This window comes from Momordica charantia (assembly GCF_013281855.1).
Source record: "Momordica charantia cultivar OHB3-1 chromosome 5 unlocalized genomic scaffold, Mcharantia_2.0 BLBB01000005.1, whole genome shotgun sequence".
Classification (NCBI taxonomy): Eukaryota; Viridiplantae; Streptophyta; class Magnoliopsida; order Cucurbitales; family Cucurbitaceae; genus Momordica; species Momordica charantia.
In genome coordinates this window covers 6023890-6051356 of record NW_028275163.1, presented here as the reverse complement: position 1 = coordinate 6051356, position 27467 = coordinate 6023890, and the positions used below count along the sequence as shown (strand labels likewise).

The window sequence follows — 27467 nt, the reverse complement described above, 5'->3', positions numbered from 1 at the left end:
TTGGATATGTGTATGTGAGCTGGAAATTTTACGTTGCTGATTCTGTGTAAGATATCTAAAGGGAGATGCTAGAAATGGGAGAAATTCAAATACAAGCAGTCTGAACTTATGGTTGTGTTAGAGCACATGAAGATTCTCTTTAATAAATGCCTGCACAAGTTTATCGCTTTTCAAAATATATAATTGTTCGAATTATGTATTGACACCATCTCTTCTCTCAGAGTTCTAAGAGGCTGTTAGAGTTGATGGTGTTAGACAAGCACCTCATAATTAGGAAGATGTATCAAAGTACGTTCAGTGGGCCCCCTGGTATTCTAGGGATTCTCCTCAGCAGGAGCAACAGAAAATCAAAGTTTGTTTTTCGTGAACACTACTTTGCAAATCCCATGAGCACATCACTGCTGTAGATAGCCTTCCATGTTCAGCATCCGTATCCTCCATACCCACTGCCCAGGTAGCTTATACCAGATGCCTTTTCTTTTCCTCCACCGTGAAATATTTGGCTGATTTTTAAAAATGAAATACAATTTTCTTAATTTCTTTTCTGCACAATGTTTCAGAAACTATGCACTTGTATTCCTTGTTTAATTAATTTGTCTTTGGTAGGCATGACATGATACAACATGTACTTTTATATATGATTGAAAATTCCCAATAATTCAACAAATAGGACACTTGGCTTAAAAGAGCACAGGTTGCTTTGGCTCGTTCACGATTTTTTACATGACCTATAATGATGTACCACCATCTTGCCCTGCTTGTTTTAGCTTGAAATTCTGATGGTTGTACTCTCTCATAGGTTGTTGTCTATTGAAACTTTGCTGAAAAGAGTACAGATTGTAAAATAGCACTCACATTGCTGATGTTCTATGGGAAACGCTTTAACCGTGTCAGCCTGCCAGGAATCAGGTGGCATCTATCGCTCTGGTTTACTTTCTTTCTGATTTTAACATGTTGGAGTTGATCTCTGCCCTCATTTGTTTTTGGCTAAAGTCCATTTCATTCTGCCATTCTCATTTTTGTAAATGGTTAGGCTTTGTATGAGTGATACCCCCAACCGCCCTAAAGGAAAAGGATATACTCTCCATCCCTCCTCTCTTGTGCATACGTTGGACTTGGAACCATGTGTTAGGAATACTAGTAGAGATATGTTGAAGATATTAATAGTGATATATTTGTAATTAGAGAAGTTTGATATGGTTGTTAACTTGTAATTTCTTTTAGAAAAAAGAATTAAATGATATGATTAATAGAAAGGGTCACTCTTTTTTTCTTACGCAACACTGCTTTTTTGTATAAAATAGACGTTTAGATGTCTGAGTCTCAGAATGTGTGGTTTATATTGAATTCTAGTTTCTCCTCTTGGAATTTGGTTTCCTAAATTTGTAAATTTGGTACTTATTCGTTCAGATGTTGCATATGTTTGACAAAAGTCGAGAACCGAAAATTATGTTGAAGTTATTGATTCTCTCTGCCGGGAAATGTTGAGTTTGTGGAGCCTATTCATCAAGCAGGATCGATCTAACCTCGTTTGAAGGAACCTACTAGAGACATTGGCATCGCAATGCCAGATGTAAAGTATTCACACAATATGGTGCATCTTGCTCACACAGCTGCATGAAGGGAGTTTGTGCCAAGACGCTCTTTCTTAAGCGTTATTTTTGTGGGTAAGAGAGTGGAATAAAGTCACTAGCAAAGTGTTTTAGGCTTGTTTAGGGAGGAAAAAGAGAGAGGAAAACTCATTTATAAAAGATGACGTATGATTCTACTATCCTAGTGTAATCTTTTCTTATTTTAGCAGAACCTGCAAAGTCTGCCGTGTAAACGATGTAGCCATATCGGGTGAACCTGTATAGATTTAGTGCTAACTTTTCTTGTTTTAACAGAACTTGCAAAGTCTGCAGAGGAAACTATGTAGCCACAACGGTGAACTTGTATATATTTAGTGTAATCTTTATTCCCTTTATGTTTCCTTTTCTTGATTTTCTCAAACTATTGTCATTTATCATTTCTGTGGAAATGAATTCTCAACAGCAAATCCATCAACCTCTGTCTTCATCTGAAACCAATCCCTTCTCCAGCTGCCCACTTTATTTGAAATTGAGAAATTTTGGATCACCTTTTTGGTTTCCCTTTGCTTTCAGGTGATGAATTATTGTTGGTGAAACCTTTCAATCTCTTGGTGGTGGAAACGAAGCAAACATGCTTTCTTTTTGGTATAATCACATTTTGAATTTTAAAAAGGTTCATCTCTAACATATTTTGTAATGTCTTATCTCGAAGGGGCCTAGCTTGTACTAGGTTCTAAACGAGTTTTCTATTCCTCTTAGCAAAGAGCTTGAGAAACTTTGAGCCGCCTCGAGCTTCAACTCCTCTTGTTTTGTATTTTTCTTTTGATCTGGTATATTACATCTAATAGTGATTCTTAGAAAGTATATATTTGGTGTTTGTTATTTTGGAGCAAATTTATTATTTTGTTGTTCATTGATCTACATCTCTTGAATTTGTTTCTAAAATTCATTTTAAGCTTGGTCAATCATTTGAGGATCAAATTTTTAAACCACTTGATCTAATATATTAAACTTTTTGGCCCAAGGATTTGATACATTCCAAAAACCTTTTACTAGAAGTGAAGAATTAGACAAAAGGTTGCACAATCTATAAAAATAATTCAATACATTATTTCATAATTAAGGTATATTGCATATGTTGCTTTATTTTGTTGTGTTTGCCTACCTTCTCTCAACATTTACTCATGGCATTGCACTAAATATTATGATAATAGCTATATAAAAATCAAGTTAAAAATTACTTTTAGTCTCCATGAGGTAACGATTTAGTACCTGAACTTTAGTTTGTAATGATTTAGTTCATGTACTTTAAAACTTATAAAAATTTAGTCCATAAACTTTGGTATGTAACAATATAGTTGTTGTAGTTAAAAAAAAAATTGTAATGATTTAGTCCCTGTACTAAATGACTACGACGTTTAATTTTGATGAAATTTTTTACGGTAGGACGAAATCCTTACAACTTTTTTATTAGGATGAAAATATTACGTACTAAAAATTAGGGACTAAACTGTTACAAATTTGAAATAATACAAATTAAAATTTTGAGGTTAAATTGTTGCTTTAATGGAAATATAGAAACAGTTCTTCACCTAAAAATTACAAATCAAAATCTAGAAAACATAATTAAATTTTTTTATGCCGTGGTAGTATAGAATACAAAAATCTAAAAACAAGAGATTCAAATCTTTGTTTTCAAGATTTTTAGATTTGTATTTGGTAGCGGAGGGTCTCATTAAAAAAAAAAATTAACCTTTGTTTCGAAATATTTGTGAACTTCTCGTAGTTACCAATTTATTTTAATCTAAAATAATATTAATTAATTTATTAATATTTTTGTTCTGAAGCTTGTATTGTTATTATTTTATATATTTTAATTTTAATATAAATAAATGAGTTTATACCATGAAATAATATAAAGTTTTTATATTTTAATTCTGTATTTTAAAATTTTAAATTCAATATTTGAAAATAGTGAAAACATAAAAATGTTTGTTTTTAAAATTTCTATTGTACGGATGAATATGAAAACAATTTTAAAAAGCAAATTTGTTAAATGCTGTCAAAAGAATATTCACTAAGGCCATGTTTAGTTCGGTGATGGAAATGGAGAAATGGTAATCAAATTTTTTATTCCAGGTTTATTATTGAACGTGAATCAAATGGTGTGATCCATCCACTTTTTTTTATTCCAATCCCCTGGAAGCAATCACATTTATCTTTATAAACTCGTCAATTTCATTTTCATTTTTTATTTTGTGGGTCTCACATATTTATTATCATCACTCTTTTACTTTGCCCTTTCTCTCTCAAGATTAATGAGACTCATATCTGATTTCGATTCTGATTCCAAACAGTTTTAGTAAACAACATCAAAAGTTCTTATTCCGATTCCAGAAAATTTCTGGTAAGCAAGGATATTACCATTCCGATTCCTCGTGGGTAAATCGGTTTAAACCTTTTTGATTCAGTGAATTAATCCAGATTACCAATCAAACATGCTCATTAAAAATTTAATAACTAAATAACACGACCTGCAAAATTTTAATATCAGTATGTTGGTGTTATTATTATTCCCTTTTTTTATTCTGTATTGTAATTATGTTCTCACCAAGTAATTTATAGTCCGTTTCGTAACGTTTTCGTTTATGTTTATGTTTCTTCAATTTTAATAAAAAAAAATTGCACGGTTCCAATACCCATAAATTTAAGAATGATAAAATCATATTTATATTTATATTTTATAAAAAATTAAAATAGAAACAATAAATAAGAAATTTGTTTAATTATGTCCAAAATTTTTATACAATTTTGAGAATGCTTTTAGAAAATAAAAAACAAAAAATAAATTAGTTGCAAAAATACTTATTCTTAATAAAATTTAAAATAACAACGACGAACGTACCAAACAGACAGTGGCGGATGCAGAAATTTTGTTGAGGAGGCTTGATACTAATTTATAAATAAGTAATACGATTTTGAGGTAACAGAGTTTTGTAAATATGCTCTACAAACTTAATTTCGAATATTATAATTATAAACAATTATTTGTTCTTATACCAAGATTTGTCGATAAATTTTTCTAAATTAATTATATAAAATATCTATCAAAACTACTATTACTTTTATTCATCAGGCATCAATAATATCTCTATTTAGATTTCAAATTAAATCTGCAATAACATTAATAAAAATTAAAACATAATATAATAATGATAATAATTATATATATGAAAGTAGTTGAAACGTGAGAATTTTATGTCCCACTCCAAGTTTTTACTAACAATTATATTTAAAATAACCTCGAATAATCAAACTCAATGTATATGATATAAGGTTAATAAAAATATACCTCAGAGTTAGAAGTTGACGGCAATTGACGGCAATTATTAGACTAAAAAAACCACAAATAATTGAAAATAATTTTCGGTAGGTTTAAAACACAAGTGGTACAATTTAAAAGTAGGTTTTAAATTTCTCACAAACTTATATATTCTCTTATTTTTCTTTTTTAAAAAATTACAAAATTTATCTTTTTTTCTTTATCTTTTTCATTTTTTTAAATTGAAATAATTTATGATTTTATTCCACTTCACCACTCACGAAAATTTGAATGGGAAAAAAATTTAGGAAAATCATGAATAAAAAAAATTAGATAAACATAAATAAATAAAATGTCCATGTTGGGTTCAGGCGCATCGGAGAAAAATCACGGAAAAAAACAGTCAAATAAAAATAAAAAATACCCTGTTCAGTTTCAAACCTGTACTGAGAGGGCTAAGCGCCGCACCGACCACTGGGACATTAGTATACATATACTATAGTATAAATCTAAAAGTTCAGAGGGGCTCGAGCCCAGGCTTAAATTCCACCACATTAATAATATCGCCGCAGATAAAATAAATTCAAGGAAAAGAAAAACTGCCGGTTGAATAGAAGATTAAAAAATAGTTAAAATTCAAAAAAATATTAAATATATAAAAAAAAGTGAAAAATAGTTAATTAACATTTTGAAATGGCCAGACCCTGCAGTGGGCCCCACGCCATAATTATAAATATATTTTATAAATATCAATTATAAATATATTAATATGTCATATTTCTTTCTTATTATTATTATTATTTATTGAGTTATATACTATTTTTACTCCATCTATATATACTATTCTATTTTTGAAATATCTATTTTAATTTATGTATTTGTAATGTTTTAGATTAGTCTATGTAATCTCAAAACATTCCTTTCATTTTTATATATTATATACTTTTAAAAAGTAACTATTTAACTTTATATTTACAAAATTTTAACATTAGAATAAAAACTCTTTAATATAAGTTATAATTACATCTCAAAAGAATATATTGAATATAATATCATGTTGAAATTGTGATAAAAAAAAGAGAAAAAAGGTAAAACAAACAGCCTAAAACAATAATTTTTAAAAAATACAAAGACCAAAATTCATTTAGGGACGTAAAACTTCAGTTCGGATCAATTTATAAATATAAACACTAAAATAGATAAAAAAAAATTATAATTAGAGGTCCTCTTCTTTTTTTTTTCTTTTAACATATCTACCTCTCCAGAAAAAAAAATTATAAATATGTTTTTAAATTGGGTACACCAAAATAGTATTTAATTTTTTTGTGTTTGTTTTTTGAGCTAAAAAAATGTGAGAAAAGGAAACATAACGGCATTCATTAAAAAGTGAAGCTTTATATGATAAATTAATAATAAATGTATTGTTGTTTATTAAATTTAATTTATTTGGAGTTTATAAACATGAAATTTCGGCGCCAAGGCAACCACTTTTTTTCTGGCGTCGGAATCCAACCCTAACAACCTCCTCAATGCATTTGAATCTCAATTTTCTCTCATTTTTCTGATCTTTCTTCCTCTCGATCCCGGAGAATCAGAAAAATGGAGGCCGACGATCGCTTCGTGGATTTGAATCCGAGGACCTGCGTGGTGTTGGGAGGGCGTGGGTTTCTCGGCCGATCTCTGGTTCTCAGGCTCTTGACACTCGGCAAGTGGATCGTTCGAATTGCTGATTCTGCTGACTCGCTTGAACTCGATCATTCCGAGCATGATTCTCTCCTCTCTGTCTCGCTTTTGTCTGGTCGGGCTTCCTATTTCCATGTCGATGTTCGCGATAAGGATCAGATCGTTACAGGTGTGTCTATTCTCTCTCTCTATCTGTTCGGATGATCGTGAATTTTTGAGAAGTGTACTTCGTTTTGTAGTCGAGAGTTGAGCGGGATGCATCTCGTGTTGATCGGTGTAGGTAGTTGAAGTGGTTTTGAATTGCTTTTAAAATGCAAAGAACTGGTATAAGAAGTCCGAAGAATTATTTGAATTATTGAAAGTATGTCAAGATATTCTAAATGAAACCTGAAATTCTAGGTTCTTATTTCTTCCTTAGTATTTATGACTTTTTATTTTTTCATTAATTTTCAAAATGTGTTTGGAATTGAAATATTCTCTCAATTGGATCATAATTTTAGTATGCTATGATCTGTGAATTATGTGGAAATTCTCAGCTGGATCATAATCAGAGAAAAATGTTTTCGAAGGAGAATTTTTCTTCAGCTGTCTACAGCGTTAGAACCTCCTTTGAAAACCTTTATCTGCTTGAATGCTTAGAAAAATGTAGAGAGAGAAGAAAACCGAAACTTCTGTAGTGGCTTGTAACGTGAATTAATTGTCATTCTTCACTGTTGCTCCTTTCAACTCTAGCTACCTATTAAGCATTTTCACTATCCTAAATATGCCCACTACTTAACTGGGAATGAACAATTTATATAACAGAATGGAATTGTTTTTCTTTTTTCTTTTTGGCAGCTGTCAGTGGTTCTTCTGTTGTGTTTTATATGGACTATGAAGATTCATGTTCGAATGATATTTATCTCTCATACATGATTATAGTTCAAGGTACAGAAAGCTATTAATCCTTTGAAAGAATCCTTGTTATTCCGAACATATCCCACTTCGAAGGAAGATGTGATTGCTGGCATCTTGATTTCTCATTTAGGTGCCAAAAATGTCATTAATGCTTGTCGAGACTGCAAAGTAAGACGGCTAATATTCAACAGTTCAGCTGATGTAATTTTTGATGGTTCACGTGATATAAATAATGGAGACGAATCATTAAAATATCCATGGAAAGTATGTTTCTGCCTGAAGTGTTTCTCAATTATCTATTTTTGGACATGCCTAACATTCTCTTCTGCTAATCATTTCCTCATCAAGTGAGTACTATGTACAGTTTGAGGACATGTTGAGTGACCTAAAGGCTCAAGCTGAAGCACTCATCCTGTTTGCCAACGATATAGATGGACTTTTAACATGTGCACTTCGCCCTAGCAATGTTTATGGGCCAGAAGACACGCAACTCATTCCTTTTGTAGCGAATCTGGCAAAATCTGGTTTGGCAAAGGTTTGCAGAATTATTTATGTTTTGCTCCAGGCTTTGTTTTAACTACTGTCATTGAAATTTCTGTAATATCCATCAAATATTGTGGATTGTTTGTGCACTACCATTTCAAGTCAGGATAAATTTAAGAACCATGGATCTGATCAAAATTGGTGCCATAATATAGTCCATAGTAGAAAGGTGTTATATCTCTTACTATAAAAAATGAATTGAGAAACAATGGAATACAGTTTGTAGAAAAGCTATGGCCTACGGGGTCTTTTTATATTCATTGACTTGATGAAGTTGTGGTTTGTCTTCTCAAAATAAGCTTATCAATTTAAAATATGTACCTGTTAGTATGATGTATAGAAGATTTATATTGTCTACTCTTATTGAAGTAACAGAGTTTCTCATTTCAGTTCATTATAGGGAATGGTGAAAACATGTCTGATTTCACATTTGTTGAGAATGTGACCCATGCCCATATCTGTGCAGAAGAAGCACTAGATTTTCGAATGGTGTCTGTGGCTGGAAAGGTAATGCATTTAAAAGATTGATCCATAGCCTTTTCTCATAATTTTTTAGTGATGAAATTAAGTATTTCCTTTCTATCATTTTGTAGGCATTTTTCATTACTAACTTTAAACCCATGAAGTTTTGGAAATTTATATCTCTCATTTTGGAAGGCTTGGGTTATCGAAGGTACAGAATTATAGTTCATGAATTTTTAAATGATGCTCTTCTGTTGATCCCTTTCCTACCTTTTTGTGCTTCGGCATGTATTTCATGAGAACACTAAGGACATGTAGTTTTTAGTTCTCATTCTTGTTTTGGCTCTTTTTTCTGATAATGTTGTCTTGCTACTTGTTCTGGCAGGCCATCAGTTAAACTTCCCTCTAAGATGGTTTGGAATGTTCTCTTGTTTATGAAATGGATACATGAAAGGTTCGGATACGATAGATATAATCATTCCACTTGGGCTCGTTACATTCAGCTAGCCTCGTGCACTAGAACTTTTAACACTGTTGCTGCACACAAACAAATTGGGTACTCTCCTGTTGTTTCCGTGGAAGTAAGTTGTTATGAATATATCTATATGTTTCTTGTTCGCTCATATTTTATTTACATAATGATAATGGCATATTGTCTTCTGTTTTTTTCGCTTCTCTTTGTTAACTATCCTACTCATTTTAGGTTTTTGATCAACTTATAGATACTTAAGACTGAAAATAGATAAACTAAAAAATAGTGCGTTTTGTTGTTGCTTTAAAATTCTTAACGAATTTCTGTTTTTCTGTGTTGGCATTCTTTTTCTAGTTTAATATCTCTCCGTCTCACATGTAAGCCATGCACACACCAATTCAACTTCGATGAAGTTTGTGAACTATTACTATGTTTCGATGATTTAGAAACAACTGCCTTTGGTAGGAATTTATTTGGTAACTGTCATGTCTTTTTTTCTCTTTCCTGGTGAGGAAACAAAATTCCACATTTAATTGATGAATGAAATTACAAAGGAGGCTAGAGACTCAACTCAATCCAAACCCAAAACAAATTACAGCTCCTGGAACATAGAGAGGAAAGGGTCCAATTACAAAAAGAAGGGAGAGATTTATACTAAGAACGAGTAACAAGAATCAGATTATCAAGAAAAGAAGAAAAATCTGAGTGTTCATCCTTGAAAGTGTGCTTGTTCCTTCCCCTCCATTATCTGTAAATGCCACTAAAAGGCTCTTGAGATCCAAAATCACCTTTTATTTAGGTCATCGATTCGAAAATATGTGGATGATCCACAATGCTTTCTCCCCACTCATTAAATATTGGGAATGAGTTCAAACTCTATGATGACCATCTACCTTAGGAATTAGTAATTCCTATGTGTTTCCCAGCACCAAATGTTGTAGTGTCAGACGGTTGTCCCGTGAGATTAGTCGAGGGACGTGTAAGTTGGCCCGGACACTCACGGATATAAAACAAATATATATATATATTGGTGGAAAAATACACCAATCAGGGGCTGGCCATGACATGGATTAATACTGAAATTAAAGGCTCTCAATCCGATTATCAAAACCTGGAACAAAGTGACTTTCGGATGTTTAAAGGCACAACAGAATCAGATTCAAACCAATTGATACATTGGAGGAGTCGGGCCTATACAGGACATCCATAGAGTACAGAGAGCATCCATCAAGTCACTTATTTCACTGGCTGCAAAGGAAGAAACACAATGGAGACAAAAGTGCAAATCTAAATGGATCAAATAGGGAGACATCAATTCCAGATTCTTCCATAGATTAATTTCCTCCAAAAAGAAAAGGAAGAATACCATTAGGGAGATCTTGTCCAGACACAGTAACAACTTATTTTCAGAGAATGACATCGTTAACGAATTTACTTCCTTTTATGAACAGTTTTGCACTAAAAGCTGGCTCTATATCTCTTCCCCCCTCTCTATCTTGGCACCCCATCAATGGCCTACTAAGCGAGAGGCTGGAAAAATAATTTACCGAACAGGAAGTATGGTTAGCTGTTTGCGATCTTGGCACTAACAAGTATCCAGGTCTCGATGGTTATCTAGCATAATTCTTTAAAAAAATTTGGAACATTCTTAAGCAAGTTATCATGATAGTATTCCTAGACTCTTTTAGGAATGAAATCTTTTTTTGAACAAGATACGAACTTCTCATTGAAATAATGAAAAGGAACAAAATTGTTCAAAGATACTAACTCTCAAAAGAGTGAAAATATAAATAAAAATTTTAAAACTCAGAAAGTTGCAACAAAAACACCCCAATTCGAACCGATCAAACTAGGGGAATAATGTTTAAATAAAGGAGATAAAGAACTCCATTGAGAAGCCTTGAATTTAACAAGGTCGAAGCATGTTGAAGGAGGCTGCCTCTTTTCTTCAAAAATCCTCAGATTTCTTTCATACCACAACTCATACACTAATGCCTTTACTCCATTAATCCATAGGAGAGAAGCTTTAGGATTCAAAACAGGCCCAAAAGAAGCTGATTCAAATTATCTGCTATCTCCTTGCCGCTAGGAAACACAGACACTTATTTTTGGGCGAATTATCGATGTCGGACACGTGTCCGACATGGATACGCCCAGACACGTGTCAGACACGCATTTTGGCGTGTCTGATTTTATTTTTCATTTTTTAAATTGGACACGACTGGGGCACTGTTGGGACACGACCTGGACATGGCCTGGGCAATTTTGTGGGTTTTCTGGGCCCAAATAAAAAGGCCCAATGTCCATGAGTCATTTAAAAAAAACAAATAAATGATAAAAACCTAATACCCACCCACGATAACAAAAACACACCACCCCTCTCCCACGAAGCCAACGCCGCCGCCACCAACGCCCCTGCCTCTGTTTTTTTTTTTTTTTTTTTTTCTTAGGTAAACTCCCCTGCCTCTGTTTTTCTTCTTTTCTTAGGTAAAATCCCTGCCTTTATTTTTCCTTAGGTAAACTCTAATAAAAACAATCATCTTTTACGTCCCTTCCTAAAAGAATATTAAAAAAAGTAAACGTGTCCATATCCTAATTTTTTAGGAATTGACGTATCGCTGTGTCCTGTCGTGTCCATGTCCGTGCTTCTTAGCCTTGCCGAAAATCCATGCCAGATTAAATTCTTCTAACAAAAAATTCCAGCACGGTCTTTGCATAGGGGCATAAGAAAAAAAGATGTACCATACTTTCTTCAAAGAAAAAAAGATGTGCCATACTAGCATCTAAAATCTATATTTGCCTCATCCCAAAGAAAGTGGATGCCCGTACTATGGGAGATTTCCGACCTTTTAGCCTCACTACCTGTTTGTATAAAATCTTGGCAAGAGTTCTTTCTTTTAGACTTAAAAAATTGCTTGCTTACACTATCTCGGAGCAACAACCGGCCTTTGTTTAAGGTAGACAAAGCCTTGGTGCATCACTAATTGACAACGAGATTATAGATGAGTGGAAACATAAAAAGAAGAAGGGGATTGTGATTAAGCTAGACATTGAAAAAGCATTTGACAAAGTTGATTGAGATTTCCTCAATGGTATTCTTTGTGCTAAAGGTTTTGGTAGTAAACGGAGAAAATGGATTAGAGCTTGTATATCAATAGGAAACTATTCTATCATCATCAATGGGAGACCTTAAAATTTTAGCCTCTAGAGGACTTAGACAAGGGGACCCACTTTCACTCTTCCTCTTCATTATGGTAGTAGGTTGCCTTAGCTGCCTTTTAAGACAAGCCGCCGCCTCAAACCTAATAAAGGTGTTGAATTGGAAACTAATTCTTTGCATATACATTATCTTTAATTTGCTGATGATACTATACTTTTAGTTTTCTCCATAGATGACGACGACTCTATTTGGAACCTCTTTTAACATCATAAAGGAATTTGAAGAGGCTTCGAGTCTTAACATTAACCTGAATAAATCGATTATTGGCATCAACATGGTTGAGGATTGCATGATTGCCATTGCTGAATCTATTGGTTGCAAGATTGGTAGATGGCCAAACACATACCTTGGATATCTTCGGTCAGTTAGTTCTCCCACCCAACTAGCATTTGTATAGAAATCTACGCTACCAATCTGTTTGGTGATTTTTGAACAAAAATGACCAGGGGTACCTTTTAAGTTTTTTGTTTTTTGAACAAGAAACGAACTTTTCATTGAAGATATAGAAGAGAACAAAAATTGTTCAAAGATATAAACTCTTGAAAGAGTGAAAGTGAGAAAAATAAAACATAGAAACAACACCAAACGGACTACGAGGGGAAAATAAAGGCTCCCTAATTGTTACAAATAAGATTAGGCAAGTAATTTGAAAAGCAATCCAATAAAGAACACCATTGGGAAGCTTTGAACTTAAAACCTGTTTACAGCCCCAGAATGATGGTCATTTGGTCATTTGAACCGTTCTAATATTTTGGTAACAATACTAACAGAGTAAACAATCTTCCCAAATAAGGTTATATCTTTGTGGAGTCGAGCACTAGCTGATGTATTTGGCTATTTTAAATAAGTTAACGTTGGTGATGCAGCTTATAAATCTTCTGCAACTTCTGATTCATTTTAATAGTCACACCTTTGTTTATAGCATTAATAGCAACAATGTATGAGTTTTAACTTCTTTTGTTCTCCATTTCTTTTTTCTGCTGGTCAACAGGAAGGCATCAGACTAACCATTGAATCATTTTCACATTTGCGCAAAGAATTGGCCGTTGCAAGTTTCACCGACTTTACTGAAGAATCAAAAGTTGATAAGCTGCTTGGTGGTGGAAGAGGTTCAAACATTTTATCATTAATGTATTTAGTATCATTTTCTATACCAACGTTGCTTAAACAACTTGAATAATAAGTTGAATTTTCTGATTTCAACTTATGGTCCTTGTGCTCTTAGATGATTGCATTTTTTTTTGTTATTTTATATTTGACTGAATGGCTGTTGCCAACTGACAGATTAAATGCGTGAATATCACCTCATCCAATTGACCAATATGTAGTTAGTAAGAACTCTCAGCGGTTCAGCTGGGGCTGACTGAGAGAGCATGCTTGAAATGTAATATAGATGTAGGTGGTGTATGCAGCAGATACATGGATAAATTGGCTCTTTGGAAGAAATATGGTAAATGGCAGCAAACATTGGTTGTTGTCTTTTTTTCCCCTTGAGTACGTTTAGTAATTATCCTGCAACTGTGTGCTCGAACAATTTTTATATATTTATTTTTTTATTGATTTGAAACAGAATGCATTGATCAAAAAGGAGAGAAATAGCCTAAGTGAAAGGGCCGAGGAGGGCTCGAACAACCATTGTATTTGTTTTTTAACATAATAAACCAATTTTCATTCAGATTTGATGATAGAAAGAAAGGACAAGCTAGAAACAACAGAGCGGAATAAAAAAATTTACACATCAAACGACCATTTTACTCTTTATTTGTTAACAAAATTCAATAAATACTGTTAAATGGACCATAATTTAATTGGGTCTTTATGAGAAATATTTTGAATTTGCTAGATCTTGGATACATATGCTTTGATATATGAAGTGTTAGCTATGTGTTAAAAAAAACCCGTTGATTAAATGTAATGCATCTGAAAGTATAATACCAATATGGTTATACCTACATTGTTTACAGCTGATTGGTTGAGTGCATGAATATTGCCTCATTCAGTTGATTAACTAGTTGTTGTACAGGGTGGGTGAATTAGAGAACAGGCTTGAAAGTACAGGGTGGGTGTAGCATCATTGTATGTAGATATATTGATACACTAGGCTGAATTAAAAGAGTTGCTTTAGGCAGTGTGATGATTTGTAGTCGTATTTGTAGTCGTATTTGCCTGCTTGGACACATGGATTCTTTTTTTGTAAAAAACAAATTTCACAAGGACATGGTTCAGATATGTTGAACAAAAAGCATAATAGATGCAGAGTTCATTGATTAAATAGTCTTAGATAATGCTTCGGTCCGTATTGATTAGAATGTAAAAGAAGAAAGAAGAGAGTTGATGAGAGGAGGAAGAAAAAAAGTAATAATTGGGGAGTTCGGTGGTAGTTGAAGTTTTTGGATCCTTACTCACTGTTTTATTATTGTCTTGATATAATCAAAGAAGGCCGGTGAGTTTGTTTGGGGTGAACAATTATGGTTGAGCGGTCTTAGGATTCTTTTATTTTGGGGTTATTACTCTGTTTTATGGAACGGTTAATTTTGTTCTCTTTTTTAAAATTCTACGCCCACCCCAAGGCCCAAACAGTTATTTTATTAACGAGAAGTTTTGTTTTCTTGCTTAAAAATAGTCTATGGACATTTTATTTACTGACGACTGAAATTCACTTGTGTACCATTTCAAATTTGTAATTGTTCGTTCTTATTATTACATCATTTGGTTTACTCCGTAACAGAAGGTAAATTTGTATGGAGGAATGACGTTGAACTTGTTTCTGCAGTTGCCGATATATTGTTATGGCGAGAAGAGAAGAAATCATTCACATGTTTTCTTGTTTCGTCTCTATTGTTTTATTGGTTTTTTGTACGTGGAGGAACTTTTATATCATCAGCAGCCCAACTTCTGTTGTCTATCATTGTCGTCCTTTATGGATATGGCTTCATACCACCAAACATGTAAGTCTGCTCTTGAAGAACTAAATATTATTTTGGAATAGGCTGCTTAAAAGTTACTGTTAGGATTCTTATGCAGTGATAACTGACACTTTTTTGTAGCAATGTACAGCATTTTGCTTTGTGGTGGTCTTTAAACCACAAAATTCTTTTGTAATTATAGACCACACTTGATAGATAGAAATTGGAAGGCTGCTAATGTTTAGTTGCTGGGGAGGGTGATCTTGACTCTCTGCCCTTAGGTCGTCCTTTCTCCTTTTGAACCACTGAATATATTGTCTCTTATAAATAGATATATATATATATATATAACTGACTTTTTGATGACCGTATGACTACTTTCTTTAACGTGGAAATGGAATTGAGACATTCCACATTTAAAATTCTAGGATTCTTGTTTTTGTTGTTTTAAGCCCTTATTTTATTTTTCTGCAGTTGTTTATTATTTATTTTTTTTTGCATGATTATTTGCCTTCTTGTATAAGGGCATGGTTTGATGATGGGAATTTGCGGTGTTTTCAGTTTGCCCTTTTCCCTTTCTTTTTTCCTTGACAAAAACTATTTTCCGTCTTGTTTTCTTTTTAGTCATCATTATTGTAGTAGTGTTTTGTACTGACACCGAGGCTTTTCCATCAGATATGGGTTTGATGTTCAGAAATTATCTGCGTCTACCTTTCATTATTCTGATTCTGTAGTAAGAGATACAATTCTGACCCTAGCATGCCTGTGGAACGGAGCTATGTGTAACGCAAGATCATTGGCCCGAGGAGGGGATTGGAATCATTTTTTTAAGGTATGGTTGCAACAATCATTTTTCCATGTGCCGGTGCTATACCGTATGGAAATCTTGTATGTTTATTTATTTTGTTTTTTGTTAAAATACTATTTTGGTCCTGACTTTAGTTTTTTTTGTCCCTCTACTTCCAAAACATCCATTTTGGTCACAGTCCTTTCAACTTTTGTTCATTTTAGTCTTTATGCTTGAAAAATATCTATTTTGGTTCCTGTGCTTTGAAAAAAGATCATTTTGATCTTTATTTGCAAAATTTTAACATAAATTTTGTACACAATAGAAACCCTTTAATACAATTTTATGTCTACATTTTAAGAAATTATGTAGGTAAGTGTCATGCTAACTTATGTAAGAGTGAGTTTGAGGTAAAAAAAATTCTTTCAAGTGTTTTTTTTAAGTATTTTTAGAATTCTCAAATATACTTTTTGACTGTAAAATTTTTTTGTCTATGATTCATTGGTTGTGCAGGCTGCAGGATATCTTTATGTCCTCAAGCTGTTTTTCTCACAATCCTTGACTATGCTGATAGGCATGGGTAAGCAACAACTAGGTTTTAATTCTAAACTCTACGCAGTTCTTATTCCTTGTTATTCTTACAATCCCTCGTTCGAATAATATTGCAGGACTGGCGTTTGCATTCACTGCATTCTTTGTGTACGAGCAATACGAATCCGAGATCGACGGGTTTGCAAAGTTCCTTTTCATCGGCGCCATGGAATTAAAGAGATCACTTGCAAGCCATATACCAGTACAAGTGATGTCATTTCTCTGTAGTGACAAAGCATCACATCAAGCTAAAGAAGTTGCAGCAACAAAGCGTTAGAGTCGCATCCAAGTATGTCTGATCAATCCGTTAGCTCACTCGGGTGTCTGCTAGAATATCTAGAGCCTTTCTCCCCCCAGTAGAAGCGAAGAAGTGGAGGTAATCTAGCATATTACAAAACTCGACCCGAACCCTTCTTCTTGCAACATTTTCTGCCATTACTATGCAATGTCTTTTAACACACACCTGTTAAGCATCAGAGGCCAAATAAAATGTTGAAACTCGATGTGTAGCGTAGACGGGCACGATCGAGATGTAGATGAATATTTGGGGCTAGAGTCTAGTTTTTCATCCTTGTCCTATCAACATTACTTGTAGTATTGATGGCCAGCAGCAGCTAGTTCAGTACTTGAAATGTGGGGCTACAGTTTTCTTTTTTCCTTGAAACACCATAATATAGGGTTGAAGGTGATGCAATTTCCCTTCCTTTGAATGCATTGCAATCTCTTAAGCCTTATAATATGTGATTCACCTTAGTATTGAAGATTAATAAGCGATATTAGTTTTGGTTTATTTTATTCCTTATACTTTTAAAATATTTATTTTCATCGCTGTATTTTTATTTTATTTTATTTGTTTGTCTATTTAAAAATATTTATCTTGATCATTGTATTTTTATTTTTTTGTCCATTTTAGTCCTTACTTGATTTCTGTACTTTTAGAAGTGGTTGATTTTTTTTCTATTATAATTTCAACAAGAAGCTATATGAAATGTAGCTTTAACTTTGTATTAAAAGATTTATTTGGATATATCATTTATGTTAAAATTTTGCAATTAAAAATTAAAATGGTCACCTTTTTCAAAGTACAACGACCAAAATAGATGTTTTGAAACTTACCGATTAAAATGAACAAAGTTTGAAAATACACGGATTATAGTGGACATTTTGATTGTGCATGGATCAAAACGAATAAATTACAAGTACCTAAGAACTAAAATAGTATTTAAACTTAATATATCTAAATCTTCACGATTGGTCTGACAATCTTTTTTTCAACTTCTCTCCTCAGCATGATCCATATATTCAAGTTAGATACTACTAGACTTAGAAAACAAACAATTCTACCTCTATCAAAACAAGGGAGATAGGACATAATTCGATTTGACGAGATAATAATTAAACTTCTTTGTATTTATCTACCAATACCAAAGGTAACCAATTATTTAAAAAAGTATAGTTTAGAAATGGAACAAATTTTATTTATTTCTTTTTTGGGAACGAAATCAACAAGCTTTAGTTATCTCATATAAAATGATATTTTATTTATTCACTATAGTTAATATTATAATTTTCAAACTTTCTTGAAATTAAAATATTGAGTGGGCTAACCTGAGGATGAATAACTAGTCAAGGTATAATTTACTTCTTTAAAAGTCGGAGGTTGGAATCTCCAGCTCCACCTATTTTAGTAAAGTAAAAAAAAAACTATACTTCAAATTGAACGAGTGACTTATGAATGTTATCAAGTTGGATGAACCAATAATTCGAACACTATATACGGAATCAATAGAATCGCAAGCTCAACTTACTAAAGCCACGAGTTCATGGTGATTGTTAAGGCAGTATTGTATCTCTCTATTTTTTTTTTAACAACTAAGTCAATTGATATAAAAATGTTTATATATCCCAATCAAAAAGTGATGAGTTCGAATCTCCACACATTTTAAGAATATATATATATATTTATGACATTTTTACTATTGAAAAAAGTAAGGTGAAAGTAAGGTGAGACCAACAAACTTATACGATAAAACATCAAACAAACGTCATTTTTATGACATTTAAAAAAACAAAAATAATAATATTTTATGAATACATATTTATTTTTATTTTAAACAATTAGCTATAATTTATCCAAAAAAAAATTCATAAAAAAATATGATTAAAATGAAATAAGGAAAATTGGACTGAATGGCTTTTTGAAAGGCAAATTATGAAATGTATCACAAACTCCAAATTTTATGTTTTCTTACGTATTTTTGCGTGAAATTACAAGTTACCCCTTATCTCATTTTCTCTACTCTTTCCTCTTCTTCTCAACTCTCTCTTTCTCTCTCTTATTCATTCTTCCATTTCTCTGCAGATCCTTTTCCTATCACTGTGATTTGATTTTTTTTTCTTTTTCAAGGATGTCTCTTTTTTCCATTTTTTTTTCTACACCACATCCCATTTGATTTTTTGTTTTCCTTTCATTTTTGGAATTTTTTGTTTTGATTTTGAAGGCATGCACTTTTCTCTCTCCTCTCTTTCTCCTCTTTCTTCCTTATTTTTCATTCATCTCCTCTCAATCTTAACAAAGAACACAAAAAACAAAGAGTTCATACAAACCTCTACATAAAAGAAAAACAGAACACACAAAAAAAGGTTCGCTCCGGTCACTCTCGCCGTCGACGTATGTCTCTCATCGGAAAAAAATCGTAAATGGAGTTTGTAATATATATTTGGAGTTTTTTTTTATGGTGAGTAGATAAGAGAGAGAAAATTGGTTGAATTTTTTAAGAAAGAGAAAATTTGTAATACGAGAGAGGAGAAAATAATAAATTGGAGAAAAAATGAATAAGGTAAATAGGTATTTTCACTGATGTCGGCAAATGAGCCTTTGAAAAAGGCTAGGCTATTTAGTCCGATTGCCCCCGAAAAAAAAGTCATTATTGATTGTGAAGTGATTTTGCAGGTTTATGGTTGGGTTCGAATCATTTCCCAAAAAGATCTTGAGAACGAAATTTTGAGAACGAAATATAGAATGATTCCAAAATGACTCTCGAATTCTCTACCTGAAGCAGAAGAAGCGGCACCGCGTGAGTGAGACTGAAGTTTTGGAAGTTGTAATGGAATTGGAGGCGGTGGGCGATCTCGCGCTTCATCTCATTCTTTCCAAATTAAGCCCTACAGATTCCGCCATAGCCGCTTGTGTTAGTCGGAAGTTCAGATCCTCGGCCTCCGAAGATTCTCTCTGGGAGAAATTCTGCAACCAGGACCTCGGCCTCTCCCACCCAGTTGATCCTTCGGGGAACCCAGTTCCTTCCTTCAAGGTTAGACCCCTTTCTCCCTCTTCAAGGTTAGCTATGCCTATGGTTGATTGTTTCATTTTGTCTGTATGGGTTATACTTCATGTACCCGAGTTTATTGTCGATTTTGATGGATTTATTCTGGAAAAGTCGCTGAAATTGTGGAAATTGTACAAATGATTTGAATCTTTGTTGTTACTGTTGGTTTTCTTTTTTTAGATAGTTCTAGTTTCATTGATATTTTCAATATTCCAAAGTTTGGGCTCGTTCTGGTATGCTTAATTTAATCGTGAGATGGATGTGTCAAAAGTTTGAAATCTAAGACTATATTATATCAATGCATCTATATACAGCCTTGCTTCCTAATACTTGATATTTCTCTTCTCTAGGAAACTTATCGAGCATGGCGCACAGCTTTTGCTATGTATCCTTGGCCTCTGGTCAAGCGAGTCAAGAGATGTTGGAATGGACTCAAAAACTGGTTGAGTATAAATTTTCCCGAGGCTCTGGAGACACTCCGGGAAGGTGCATCAGAAGCTGACATTCAAGAATTGGAAGACGCTTTGAAGGTGAAGTTACCACTTCCGACGAGGATCCTTTACCGTTTTCATGATGGTCAAGAGTTGAAAGGCAGATATGTTGATCGTATTCAAGGCTTTCCATTGGGTATTATTGGGGGATACTCTTTCTATCATCGGACTGTAAATGTTTATTTGTTACCTTTAAGACAGGTGATCTCTGAAACAAAATCTATCACTCGAGATCTCGGTTTCTCAAGGAGATCCAAATACATAGTTGTCGCTTCCTCTTCGACACTTATTGAGAAGGTTTTTTTCCTTAATTGTGCTTCTGGTCAACTCTTTGTGGGTACTGCAAATCTTCGGGAAGATGGAGAAATGATGGCATGTGTACCTAAGGCGTTGATAAACTCAGTGCATGAGTATGACACAGAACAGCAACAGGATGCTTTGTTATTATGGCTAGAAGAGCATGTCCGGCGCTTAGAAAATGGTATTATCAAGCTGCGTGAAACTGATAACATTAGAAGTATCTCTCTTTTTCCGGATGACTCTCCCTTATGCTCTGTTGCAATAACCAATGGTGTCCGTGTAAGTTATACTTTTAGTTATTTTGACTTCTTTTATAGCTTTTATGATCCAAGGTTGCCGCATATTAAGGAGCAATGGAAGTCATTATATTTATTGAATCTTGTAAAAAAGTATACACTTTACTTCTTATGAAGAGCACCTATTCAAGGACGCTTTGGTAATTGGGTTTAGGTTTCTCAATTATTTATGAGCTCAGAAGAAATGTATCATCTCTATCATTCTTTATCCCTAATTCCATATTTCTAGATAGAAAATTTAGTTTATCAGATATTCTACCATAATCTTGTTCTAGTGCTTGCCATTAAGGCAAAAATCAGTTTTCTTAATTTTTATGGTCTAACCAATGGGTAATTTTGTTACTTAGGTTCGTGCTTCTGCTGTCTTTATCCCGGAGTCGACTGATCTTCAAGACAACGGTGGAAACTATCAATTTTCATATTCAGTCCGCATGTCATTGCAGGCTGAAGGTTGCATCATAAATGGGATAACATTCAGCTCATGCCAATTGCATTATAGACACTGGATAATCCGTGCTAATGATTATGTAATTTCTAGAGTTAATGCAGAGGCCGTCATTGGACAGGTATGTATATATATATATATATTTCTCTTTTTTGATACCAGAATGGTAATTATATTATTTATCATGGTCAGCTGAACAAATTATGTGGAATACACTTTAGTGTAAGTGCCAGGAACTGTGGCTCACATCATTAATATTTTCATCAAAAGAATATTTGTTGCTCTAATGTTTAGTCATCTAATGGTTTTCTTCTCCCTTGAAAATTCAACTCTGGAATGTGCCCCATGTTTTTCATTATACATCTTTTATCAATATATGTTAATTTAAGATCGATTGTTGATAGCAAAAGAAAAAATCAAGTCATGTACTAGCTAGATATTACAAGGACCCAAGAGTGTCTGCTTATAGAAAAGGATCATACAGAGATTCACCATCCGTAGCAGATAGAGCAACCAGTGACAATGGGAGTGGCACAAGGCTTGGCCTGATGCAAGTTAAACGATCAAGAAAATTATTATTGTAGGTAGTCTGATGTAAAAGTAGACGAATAGCAACAATTGGAGTTGAATGCCAAGAAAATAGTATAGGAGCCTCAAATCCTTCGTAGCAAATTTTTTGTGTAACTGATGGATGATGGACTAAATTGAGGTTGTTGCCTGTGATATTGAGATCATCAACATAACTGAAAAGTAAAACCATATAAATAGGTATATGAAGAACTAAGAAGGAAATATTTGATTTGGACCAAACAAAGTTCCGTGGGAAAAAAAGGTCTTTAAATGTTCATACCAGGCCTTAGTCTTTGGAGCCTTTTTAAGGCCATTAATGGTAACATGATCTGGCCGAGACCGAGAGGAATCTTCATATAGGTGGTTTTGTCATATAGACGTCCTCTTTTTAACTCACTATTGAGAGAGTCTTTGTAATATCCAAATTTTGAAGAGGCCACAGCGAAGGTTAGAATAACCTAATGGTCAGGATGGGTGTCAGGTACTTGGTAAAAGCTCTTAGCAAGCGGAGCTTTATGCCTAGTTTTTTTTAACAAGAAACTAACTTTTCATTTTTCAATGATTAATGAAAAGGAACAAAATTGTTCAAAGATACAAACTCCGAAAGGAGGGAGCAAAAATAAAATAAAATAGTATCCTCTCCATTTTGAGCTTGTTAACCCATTTGTTGCTGATCATCCCAGTATGTAAACCCATATAGAACTAATTGAATTATGGAAGAGGCAGGGAGGAACGGGCAGCCAAGTTTGATTGTTTAAAGGGCAGTAAACTATTGACTGTTGCAGTACACTAAGCAGGATTTGTTCTTTCATCAGATAGGTGAGTGGTTCACATCGAGACCAATAAAGAAAGAAGGTCGGTCGTTTTTTATAAGGTGCCAAAAAGTGTTTGGGTTGGTGTGTCAACCTTCCAACGTGTGAGCATAGATGAATATTTAGAGAAGGGACTGAGGTGCTGGGTTTAGAAGGGGAGGTATGAGTAATGAAGGGGAGGTTTGAGCAATGAGGTTGGCGTAGGTGGGGGGTAGAGGATAAGGAAGATGAGGATGAAATTTCTAGAGAAGTGTATTGGATTTGGAATGGGAGATGGATAGATTATCTTCGTTGGAATGAGAAGGAATGGTACGTGTGAGTCACAGGTTTGATGTAGAAAACTCTGGTGAGGGTAAAATAAGTTATGGCAGTCAAATTCTATCGGGGTGATGGGAGGTTGATTGTTGTGATGAATTGTTTTCCCTAAAACCAGTAACATAAGGAAATTCCTCTTGCTTGAGGTTCACATGTGTGCTGGTATTTATTCTACGGAAGCATCAGTACTTTTTGCCTTCATATTGGTCACTACAGCCAAAAAAAGGCATCTGGCTAAGTGGTAGTTCCCATTTTTGTGCTGAATTGGGGGGAGGGGGGGCTTTCTGATAAACTAATTCATGAGGTATTTTTGTTCTAAGCAAAGAAGTAGGCAGCCTATTTATGAGGACTTTCGTATGGAAGGTTCTCACTGGAAAAAGAGAGGCATTTTAGCTTATGTAAAAATGTTACCCTGTTTCAACCTCATGTCTGCGGTTTCTTTCCATTCTCCCACTTTGTCTAATGTTTGAGAACAATCAAGCTAAACATTAATACCACATACCTCGACAAAGATTGATAGTGCATAGTGGTTTTGATTTCTCCTCTATCATATCTCAGGCTTTTATTGTCCATTAAATTGAACAGCTATTTGGTGCTTTGGAGCTACCACCTGCATCAGGATTCCGTGTCGATTGTTTTGTTGATTATTCTTTTGGATTGCATGTATTGTGAGAATCTGTTAAGAAGGTGTAGAAATAAGATTTTGAAGACCCATCAACCTCTGACGCTAGGCTTATAGATTTGAAAACCAAGGTGTTCGGTGAGCTCGTGAATATTTTAGCCTAGAGCAAGAAATTGCTCATGAATGAAAATTTGAAGCCAGAAATTTGGGCCTTTAACCTTGCTGCTTTATACTTAGAGATACTTCATCTAATCTGGAATAAGAAATATGAATAAAAGATCTCCACCTAATTTATGAAATCACAAAAAATAGCTGGAGGGAGGTCAATAAGTTCTTTATCTGTCCCCTTGGTGTGAAATTACCTTTCTTTTAACGGATTCATTCTTTTCATTGTCTTTCTACCGTGGTTCGTGGCTTTCAGTTTCCCCTCTTGCACCCGGGAGAGAAAGAATTCGTCTACGAGAGCTGCTCAACTCTGTATTCTTCTATGGGCTCCGTTGAAGGGTCTTTTACATTTGTTCCTGGAAGGTACACTTCATATATGATTTATTCTCCCATTTTGCTGTTCTTATCCATAACTGTGGATTTTGTGGCTCTTATCCATATATTGATTTAATCTCCCTTGGTTGTTGTCCATACCCATGGATTGCATGTTGATAAAAAGAACTGTATAGGATTACTAGAACAAAACTACTTCCCATTTGATGTGATTAGTGTACTTCATTGTTGAGTAATGTCCTTCATCTATTCCACTGTGTCCGAACATTGTGCAGTTTTCCTAAAACGGACCCCAAGGATCAGGTTAGGAACGCATTTTTCATTAGGCATTGGAGAATGTCCACTTTAAGAACTTTTCCCATCACATTACTCTTTAGATTTTATTTTATTGCTGGCTATTGTCGCTGTTCCAAAGTTAGCATTGATTGATATTTGATACTGTGGCTTAAGATTTCGAAACTGTCGGTTTAATCCCACTATCATCTTTCTCTATCTTCCTTATCATCATTTCCTGTCATTTTTTTGAGTAAAGGACTAACCCAACTACGAAATATTTGGAATAAGTTGATTTGGTTTATTTGTGGAAAAAAAAGGGAAAAATATTAGTTCTTTCAATGAATCAGGGATAGTAATTCAATCTCAAATTTTATATTATGAAAAAATTATACTCCGAACACAACAAATCTAGCCGAAATATAATTGAAAGAGTTATATACACTTATGGAGAGCCCATGAACCAATCCAATCCATAAAAGTTTCAACAACCCCATACCATATGACCATATGATTTAGGTTGAATTGATCAAGTTTTTCGAGTCATCTGAGTTTTTGTCACCCGTACAAATGATGTTTCCCTGGAAAAGTGAATAGCAATCCATGTCTGTGGGATGTATTTTGCTTCCAAAGTCTCAGCCAACTGTTCTTGTGCAAAGTGAAAACATCTTTTTTCTGGTGTTGTCTTGTTAATGTATGTATTTATCACACATGCATTTGTGCATACATGGACGTTTAGCCGAGTAGATTCGTATATCGACAAGGCTAAATTCTGCCGCTTTTTTAATGGAAAATTAATTTTTCAGCTTGATGAGTCCAAAAGGCAGATCATTTGAAGCTGAAGTGGCAAGGTTTCCTCTCCAGGTTCCAGAGTACATCTTCTGATCTCACTGCTAATGTACAAAAGATTTGAATTCTGTATACACAGCACATTTCACCTCACTCATCTTTCCTCTGTTTTGTAAAGTTTGAAGCATGTGAGAGTAATTTTTTTATAATTTATTTTGCCTGTTTGAGATCTCATCCTATTTGTTTCTAGCATATTGATGATTGTGCAGTGAAGTGAAATATATCTGATTGTACAGTGAAGTGAAATACATTGAAAGATGCCACTTAGACTTGACTAGTTCTATAAGGTGGCATTTACTTTTATTGTCATTAGATGCAAGAAAAGAAATATGGTTGCATTAAATTATTTATTGGTTGATAAGGGGTTTTGGATATAGATAGGTTTTTCTAATGTTTTAGCAAATTTTATTTATAAATATATCTATAAATATGCCACAAGGGCGGGCTCCATCGATAAGGGTATAGACCTTACCATCTTATATAGGGACTCTGGGTAATCAAATCGCTATATATATTGGCAAAACACGTTATTGATGCTTTAATCGGTTGAGATATATTTAAGTCGACATTATTTTGATGACTCATACCCGGGCTTCAACTGATTAGGCTGGGTTCGTCTCAGCTGGGTTCGTCTTATATAACTAGCCATGTTTGTCTAATACTAAGAAATCAAAAGAAATAAATGAAAGTAGTCCTGGTCCTTTTAACAAGTTTGGAACAGGTCTTTGACTTTTGAATGTTGGGTTTTACTCATATACTAAGTTTAAGAATTGTATGATATTTATTTTTGAGCAAATTTTAGTATTTTGTGGAATTATTGATATTAACGATTATGGTATATTATATTCAAAATTCAAAATTCATGGTCCTAGTTTAAAAAGTTTCAATTTAGTCTTTTATGTTTTTATACTTTTCAATTTAGTCTATTGATAAATGTTAAAACTTTACTAATAGTTAGTTTTTTTTAGTACAACATAATAGTTAGTTAATTGACGGAAATTTGAAAGAGGAGGTATCTGATAGAGAAAATTTTCTACCAAAAAAAATTAATAGTTGATTGCAAATATAACATTACTTTTCTAAATTGCAAATATAGTGAAAAATGGAGGACAAATCTAAATAAAAAGAAATGAAAAAGTAAATTATACTCCTCGTATTGATATATCTAATATCAAGTATATAAATAGATATCCAAAATTTAGTAGATAAATTATATATTTAATCTGACCTTTCGTGAAAATAAAGATGGAAGCCTCAATGTACTTAATATTAGGTATATCAATTATATCACAATATATTTCATATTAAATGTATCAATTATATTAGTGATATACTTTATATTCAGTATATCGATTATATAACTAATATACTTACAAAATTGGAATAACAAAGAAAACAAAATTTTGCTTAATTATTTTTTGGTCAGATTTACCAAATAAAGAAGAATTAATTGTTATATTTGCAAATGCTATTTTGGCCCATAAATTTGACATCTCAAGCCGAATCCATGTTGGGCCACAATTCGAATTTTTTTTTCTTTCCAGATTCACTCAATCAACTCAATATCTGTTTGGCGTTTTTGAAAACTATTCTAGTATTCTTTAATCCAAATGATGAAAATTATGCAGTATTTTCCGATTTTGAATTTGAAATTTAAAATACAGATAAAAACTTTGATAAATATATTTCATGTTATAACTTCATTTAATTTTTGTTAAAATTAAAAAAAAAAGTAAAATATAATATATTATAAACTATATAATATTGTAAATTAATTATTCTTCAAATATATATATATATTAATTAATTAATTAATATTATTGAACTAAATATTTAGTGGGTAATTATCATTAGTTTACAAATATATTACTAAATACCTTATACAATTTTTAAAATTGATATTTAATTTCCAAATTTACTCCCAAACACATAAAAAAAGCTGAAAATATTAAATACAACCTATTTTTCATTGAATTTGTTGTTTTTAGATCATCAACAAAATATACTAGGAAGTTTTCCAACTATAACCCTAGGGATTGAATTGTAAATTATCATTCAAGCAATTTTTTTAAATTTTATTTGTTTGTTTTCGTTTTTTTTTTACAAGAAAAATTTTCACATTACCGATTTCTTACGTGCTACTTACAATATTTTATTTAAACTAATTTTTTTACAATAAATAATAATATTATCTTTTCCTTAAAATTTTATACTCT

The 27467-nt window shown here is 33.1% G+C and overlaps 3 protein-coding genes across 6 annotated transcripts in view; all 3 read left to right on the top strand.

Moving 5' to 3' along the window:
- LOC111009503 (B-block binding subunit of TFIIIC) overlaps positions 1-1966 on the top strand; it is a 32839-nt gene extending 30873 nt beyond the window's left edge. The window contains exons 17-19 of one of the 2 annotated variants that reach the window (XM_022282599.2): positions 222-454; positions 800-909; positions 1411-1966. In XM_022282599.2, coding sequence (XP_022138291.1) covers positions 222-407 — 186 coding nt within the window. In that variant the 3' untranslated portion in view covers positions 408-454; positions 800-909; positions 1411-1966. Of the gene's footprint in view, positions 1-221; positions 455-799; positions 913-1410 lie in introns of both variants that reach the window. The other variant, XM_088123729.1, reaches the window with a different exon arrangement.
- Positions 1967-6355: 4389 nt separating this feature from the next.
- LOC111009273 (3-beta hydroxysteroid dehydrogenase/isomerase family protein) lies at positions 6356-17249 on the top strand. Its single transcript, XM_022282314.2, has 12 exons — positions 6356-6745; positions 7414-7503; positions 7604-7737; positions 7838-8008; positions 8407-8523; positions 8610-8689; positions 8864-9059; positions 13162-13279; positions 14944-15118; positions 15752-15908; positions 16377-16443; positions 16532-17249. Exons 1-12 carry the CDS (start codon positions 6493-6495, stop codon positions 16729-16731), a joined length of 1758 nt encoding a protein of 585 aa, XP_022138006.1. The 5' UTR covers positions 6356-6492; the 3' UTR covers positions 16732-17249.
- A 1604-nt stretch (positions 17250-18853) lies between these two features.
- SKIP16 (SKP1/ASK-interacting protein 16) lies at positions 18854-25497 on the top strand. 3 transcript variants are annotated; one of them, XM_088124143.1, is made up of 6 exons: positions 18854-19097; positions 19408-19765; positions 20131-20850; positions 21215-21433; positions 24053-24159; positions 25209-25497. In XM_088124143.1, exons 2-6 carry the CDS (start codon positions 19562-19564, stop codon positions 25285-25287), a joined length of 1329 nt encoding a protein of 442 aa, XP_087980269.1. In that variant the 5' UTR covers positions 18854-19097; positions 19408-19561; the 3' UTR covers positions 25288-25497. The 3 variants fall into 3 exon arrangements, with proteins under 3 accessions (XP_087980269.1, XP_087980268.1, XP_022137910.1); XM_088124142.1 differs by lacking the exon at positions 18854-19097 and adding an exon at positions 19175-19192; XM_022282218.2 differs by lacking the exon at positions 18854-19097 and having other exon boundaries at positions 19332-19765.
- Positions 25498-27467: the final 1970 nt, after the last annotated feature.